The 6927-nt window shown below is 32.9% G+C and overlaps 1 protein-coding gene across 2 annotated transcripts in view; it reads left to right on the top strand.

The window, feature by feature from the left end:
• The first annotated feature begins 870 nt into the window (after positions 1–870).
• LOC110032945 (B-cell receptor-associated protein 31-like) overlaps positions 871–6927 on the top strand; it is a 49416-nt gene continuing 43359 nt past the window's right edge. The window contains exon 1 of one of the 2 annotated variants that reach the window (XM_020736740.1): positions 871–1386. In XM_020736740.1, coding sequence (XP_020592399.1) covers positions 1104–1386 — 283 coding nt within the window. In that variant the 5' untranslated portion in view covers positions 871–1103. The remainder of the gene's footprint in view (positions 1387–6927) is intronic. The other variant, XM_020736738.1, reaches the window with a different exon arrangement.

Raw genomic sequence — 6927 nt, 5'->3', positions numbered from 1 at the left:
GACCACTCAATCAGACAACCCAAAGAGATCCTTCGATCAAACAATATTTTGCGGAATTTGAGTGGGGTAGTAATGTTGAAATTGAGTGATCTTGGGTTTGTTGGATTCATGCGTCGATGTGCTTAATTCAACTATAAGTTTGTCTGATTTTGAATTTATTTGACTTTCCAATCAGACACCAGAAGCTTCTAAAAATAGCTTAATGGCTCGATCTTGGCTTGATTTTACTCGGACTAGAACAACATTTTTGTCATTGTGTTCATCTCATCGAGTCAGTTAATTTGACTATAAGTTTGCTAAAATACAATTTTTAAATAAATTTTAGCTGAAGCTTAAATATTCATTGCTAAGAAATTTATTTTAAGATTTGTCACACTTCGAGATTCATGTCCGATGATAAAACTTGTTAAGAACATATCAAGATTCAAAAAAAATTATATTAGAATATATGAAATTTAAAAAATCTTTTATCTAGTTAAATGATATCTTAATTTTTAAATTACCTCCAAAATAATATATATAATAAAAAAGTATATTTCATTTATAAAAAAGTTAGCTATACTTTTATTTGATTTAATTTTACAGTCAAAGAAATAATTATAAAAATTTAAGTTGCATATGTAAGTATTTAAAAATTGTATGGTATGTATGTATACAACCTTCCTGATAAAAAGTTATTAGAAAAATGAGAATAATGAAGCCTTGCTGGGTTCATCATTTGCATCTGGTCAATGAACCAGGCTTATGATTACGTACAGGCCAAGTCATCAAATATTACATCGTTTTAGCCGTAGACGGTCTGCCGTGCAACAAAAATTTAGAAAAGGCAACCAAAACGAATCATCATCATTTCACCAAATTAGCTGGTGGCGCTGTAAATTGCAATTAAGCCTGTCGGCAGGGTCGTAAACAGAAAATCGTCTCCTTCCACGCTCCGCACTACCGGGGTTCCATCTTTTTCAGACGATTCAAAATTTCAAACCTTGTGTACAATCGATATCGATCGATCGATCACAATCTTCGTACGCCTGGAAAAGTTTTTGCTGGATCGATTCGTTAGCTTCTTCTGATTTTTGGTTGTCCGAACTTAAAGAAGGTATACGATGATCCGAGTTTTGTTCACGCTGCTCATGGCGGAGGTGGGGGTTGTGGTTGTCCTCCTCTTCAAGACGCCGCTGCGAAAGCTTGCCGTCATGGGGCTAGACCGCTTGAAGCGCGGGCGCGGGCCGGTGATGCTGAAGACGGTGGCGGGGACTATGCTTCTCATGCTCTCCTCCAGTGTCTACAGCATGGCCAGAATCAAGAATCGATCTACCGATATTGGAGGACTTACTCCTACCGAACAGGTCCTCATGAGCTTCCACATCCTCGAGGCGTCGCTTATGGGTAGCTGCTCATTGACTCGATCCTGTGATTATTTCGCATTTTTACGATTGTTTGCGTCGTTTTCATTTCTTAGTATTTTTACAGATGATTACGATATGGGAGATACATAGTATTAACGAATTTTAGATGGATTTAAGAACTTTATTAAGGAATTCTAATTTTACAAGCGGAATTATGGTTATAGATTTGCTTAGGGCTTTGATGTTGAAGAAACTCATTTACAAAAAATATGTTCTGCCCTTATCAGGAGAAGATAATATTTCGCTTTTATATTCTTTGGCTTTTTTGAGAAAATTTGAAGACGAGGCCAATGAAATGATATAATAAATAAAGTTTATTTGCTAAAATCTTGTAATGGTTAGAAAGAGAAATATAAGTAGGAAGCCCATCCAGCTAGGATATTACCTTGGGACTGGACCTAAAGCATTCAACAAAGGATCCAACTAGAGCCACCTACTCCACACAGGCAATAAGAATAATAGCGCAATCGAAGTCCTTGGAGGCAGGACACCACCAGAGTTGGATAACTCAATCGGACATTTTATATTGTATGATACTAAATAAACCCCATGAATAGTCAATGGATCATTTAAAATTTTTTGCTGAATCTAATACTTTTTTTTTTTCATATTATGATATAGCATGCTTAGGATGCGTGTGTTACTTTGTGACATGAAACAACGGGCTTTTACATGACATCGGTTCTTAATATCTGAAGTTAATTCTTTTATTGGCATCATTTTGGTGCTCGTTAATTTGCCTTAAAAATGCTTTATGTGATGCCTTTTTACGATGTAACTTTATGAGCGGTTTATTCCAAAAAATAATCAATAGGGAAGTTTCATCTTAGTGAATTGTATGTATTTCAAAAACCATTGGTTTCATGTTAGGAGAAGTTTCATCTCAGTTAATTTTACGAACTTCAAAAACTATTGGTTCCGTGCAGAAATATTTTACAATGCTATCATTATGCAAAGAGCCACATGCGATTCAATTTTCTATGTTTCATTTTGTTACATCGTAATTTCTATAGAGAAATTCATCATGCCTTTTTCTCATGAAAGAATCTATTTTAATATGAAGCTGCTTAAATTCTATCATATTTCCTTGTTAGAAAGTGTTTGCTTGAAAAACATTCCTAATCTGATAACATAGTAGATTCTCTTATATTACTTGGTTAATATCAAATATATTGTAATTGGTGCGACATCTAGTTCACTACTAGTTTACAAATTGATCATAGTTTCTTGTGATATTGTTCGCTTTGAATTATTAATATTGTTACTATGAATATTTTCCCCCAAGTACTGGTGAATCTCAAGGCTATAGCTGTTGAAAAAGCTAAATGTCCGGATTTCATTAATTCTCTTAAAGCTTAAAAATTGAATTGTAATTGATTAGATGAGAGATTCAGAGTTTGTAATTTAACCCTCAATAGACTTTACTTCTCTACATGTGCCTATGATGAGCAGGAAAATCAGATATGCTGGATGGAATTTGACCTTTCTTTTAGGGCATTCTATTCCTTTTGCTATATCATTAAGTGATTTTAGCAGTCTTTGGCTGTAACAAAATTTTATTGTTGTTGTTGTTTTAAGAAGCTATTTGTTAATTCCTTTAAATGAGATATTTATAGTGAACTATGGAGCTATCCTATTCCATGGCATCTGACTTTCTTGGGCGATTCCTATTCTTGTGGCTTGCAGTACATTCAAAATGCCTTCATTGGCTCACATTCCTATTCCCTTGTCACCATTTGAAGTAATCGATGTTGACTTTTTTTTCAGAACTAATGAAACTTAAAATTGCAGCAGAAACCTTCAATTTTGCTAACCTTAATTGCATGGTTCCTAAATTTGTTATCAGGTATGTAAAAAGCTTCCAAGGCAATAAGATTTGACTTTTGGATGTGACAATAAATATCCCGGCTCCAATATTTTAAGTCTTGATGAAGTGTGAGATTTAAAGTATTTTGAGGGAAACAATTTGCTTGTTCAAAAGTCTGAGTTGCTAATCTATGAATTCTTCCCCTTTTTGCCACCCTTTCTTCTTCTTTTCCTTATTAATTGTTATTGTTTGAGTGCTAGTTGAATTTTTTCATATCTATTACCATTATTATATATTTTTTTGTGCTAAATTTCATTCAACTGCATGGCTTTCAATTTTTTCTTATTAATTTTTAATAGAAGTCCAAAATCCTTTTGTTTGAAATAAATATTTTTTCTTTGTTATTATTCATTGGAGGTTGTAAATAATTTTAATGTTGGCTGCTGAAGTTTCATATTCATCGTATTGGGGAATTGCATGATACTTCAGATTTTGGGAACCTTGGCCTAAAACGTCCCCACATCAGTTGCATTTTAAACACCAAAGTGGATTATGCATGGTTTTATATTCATTATATGTCTGGGGATCTTAGGATTGTCTTATGCGTTGTATGAAAATCATCAGTTCCGTGGATTTAGATAACCCTGCAAACAAATGATTAGCTCATGTGGTTTACTTAGACCATTTATTATCTTCTGTGATAGATCATTCTTCTGCTTGTTTAATTTTTTATGTGAAGGAAAATGTTCTGCAATTGGTGGATATTTTGCAGTGCAGGTTCATGTTTTTCTGTAAATAATTGGCTTAAAGTCTTGCTGAAGTAGATAACCAGTTTGTGCTAATTAATTGTTGATATATTATCACGAAGAAGGTTTCGTAAAAGGTATACTGATTAATTTCTTTATCTGTTGATAACCTAATTATTATGTTTTTAAGGTGTGAAGATTCCAATATGTGCTGGTAATCCTTAGAGAACAATTCTTGATTTGAAACTTCCATGACGACCAAATTAATTGCATTGCCTCATGCAGGAATAATAGCAGGCTTGTCTGTGTTCTCCCACAAATTCTAGTCCTCAATCACTCATTCAGCTCATTCACTGCTTTAGGGAAACATAATGTTTGTTGAACAAATAAGTATGTTTTCCATATTGATATGTGAAAAATCCTAAATAAAATAGGCACGGATAATCATTGTCATCACAATCTGTATTTTTGTTATCTATGTTAAAATATTAACATTTATGCTATGTGAATCAGATTTATTATTACTACCAAAACTTTTTTATTATTTTCTGAAGATAAAATTGCATGATGTATATATAAAACATAGCATGCTTAAATAAATGACAAACTTCTCTTGTTTGTAGATGTGTATCTTTCTTCTTTCATCCATTCACGATGAGCACTGCATTTGGAAAGGAGCACACATAAGAAGCTTGTATTGAAACCTAAGATATACTTTCTGGCAAGGATATTGATGTAAGACTATGAATAGAAATATGATTTGGTGTTGGATAGGGACCTCTTGTGATCATTTAGGACTCTTGGAACTACAAATAATTTAAAGCGGACCTTTGAGTTTCCTAAAAAATTAGATGTCTTTTTATTGACACAATTTCTAGCAAACCTTACACAAGATTACTTATAAACAAAGAATCAGAATATTTTTACCTAGTAAATTTGTTCCGGTATCCATCTTGGTGAGGCTTAGCTCTCTTGAATCACTTAGCACCTTGTGGAAGCTATTGTGTTGGATCTGTTAACAGTTACATCCAGTTCTAACTCTAGTATCTTTATGCATCATATATTTTTCAGTGTGTGATAGCAAGAAAGAAGGATATGTTTTTGGTTTATGGAGGTCATATAGGTCATTTAGTTGAAGTTGTGTAAGGCATAGGGATGATTAATATATTTCATATTATACGCTTTTGGATGGATTTTTCCTTTTTGATTATTCTGGCGTTATTAGTTTTACTGAATGCTGTTGTTATTCTCAAGGTTAGGCTAAGCTGGATTATATAGTTTTTTTTAGTTTTTTGGTCATCCAATGCCAAAGAGATTGTGAATGCATACACTGGTGCAACAAATTTTTTTTATTTTGTTAATAAATTTTATTTAAACTTGTTTTATTGTTTAAGATTAGGCTAAGTGGAGGAATGCTTCATGCCTTTTGTGTGATAGAAAAGTATCGCTTAGACTGAAAGGAAGATGTTATAAGAGGGTGGTGAGATTTGTAATGATCTTTAGCGCTGAATGTTGGCCTTTAAAAGAGAAGCGTAATACTAAATTAAGTGTTGCCGAGATGAGAATGATTAGGTGGATGAGTGACCCGTTTGGGGCAGCTTATGTGGGGCGATGACGTTTTGAAAACGCACCCGACCTGTTTGGGTAAACTGCGTTTTGGCATCTTATGCGTTTTCAAAACGCTGAAAACAGTAGTTTCATACCGTACCTATCTAGGTGTGGTGACAGTGATTTCGATGATATAGTTGTCCAAAATATATAAAGTTGACTTGATTTTGATGATATAGCTGTCCAAAATATATAAAGTTGACTCCGCTTTTCAACGGTGCCAAAAACTTGATGCGTTATTATATGCATAAAAAATTTAAGCAATTTATATTGGCATTCTACGCAAATATACGTATCGTTATCAAGTAATACAAAACTTTCTGTTTAAGCCCCAAATATCAGTCCCACGAGGAATGTTTAAATTTGAAATGATAAATTAACTAGAAAATTCACAGTAGTAAAATAAAAATACTATCACTAATTTCAAATGTTTGATGTATTATCAGAACTAAATTATTAACTGCTAGCAAAGCTGAAATGCAAAGTTTAAACAGTAACTACCAAACTATATTTAAGTGATGAAGTTATCTAATATGAAAAGCATCTTTCCCACTACAATGAGTTTTTGGTAAATTGAGATGAGATAAATGATTTAAATATGTATTGTACCAAATACGAACAATTTTAATTCTCTAGTATGATTCAGTGTTATAAAAAATTTTTGGCTAATCTCAGGTTTAATTCCTAAATCTGTAGTTAGGCTGGGAGGACACTAACTCTCACTCCAGAGCTCGCACTTCCCTTCCCCTGAATACTGAGGCTCGCTTTAGTTCTTAAACATTAAGACTAAATTGGAGATTTTAGTCTGTTACCCCGTATTTATTTACACTTAATTCCATGAACGAAGTATTCCTCCATGGAATTAAATGTGATTCTCACTCTGTTGTACAACTCATACTCCATTTCACATATCATATGTTTCACAACACATTTTAACATTTTAATTGACCAGATCGAAATGTAAATTAACAACAGAGTTGAAAAATCATCACAATTTATTTTATATTTTAAAATTGACACATCCAAATTATCTCTTCATTTCACCATATCTCAGAGTACGGAAAAAAATAAAGGAAACTACTCAGACTTCATGAGAAAGATACAACAAAACACAAATTTTATATATAAAAAAAGTTCATACACAATAATAAACAAACAACACTTATCTGAAATTTTTTCTCAAAATAAATCATTTGTAGTCTCTCTTGGACTCTTTCTCTCTTAACGATACTCTTAATTCTCTCTTAGAAGATGTAGGAAGAAAAAATCTCTCACTTCTCTCCTTCTCTAACAACTCTTAGAAAAGAATTCACACTTAAACTCATCACAAAAACTCAAAGCTCTAAGGAAATAAATGACT

Source organism: Phalaenopsis equestris, unplaced genomic scaffold (assembly GCF_001263595.1).
Source record: "Phalaenopsis equestris unplaced genomic scaffold, ASM126359v1 Scaffold001065, whole genome shotgun sequence".
NCBI lineage: Eukaryota > Viridiplantae > Streptophyta > Magnoliopsida > Asparagales > Orchidaceae > Phalaenopsis > Phalaenopsis equestris.
The sequence above is the reverse complement of the archived record's forward strand: the minus strand, read 5'-3'. Positions and strand labels throughout refer to the sequence as shown.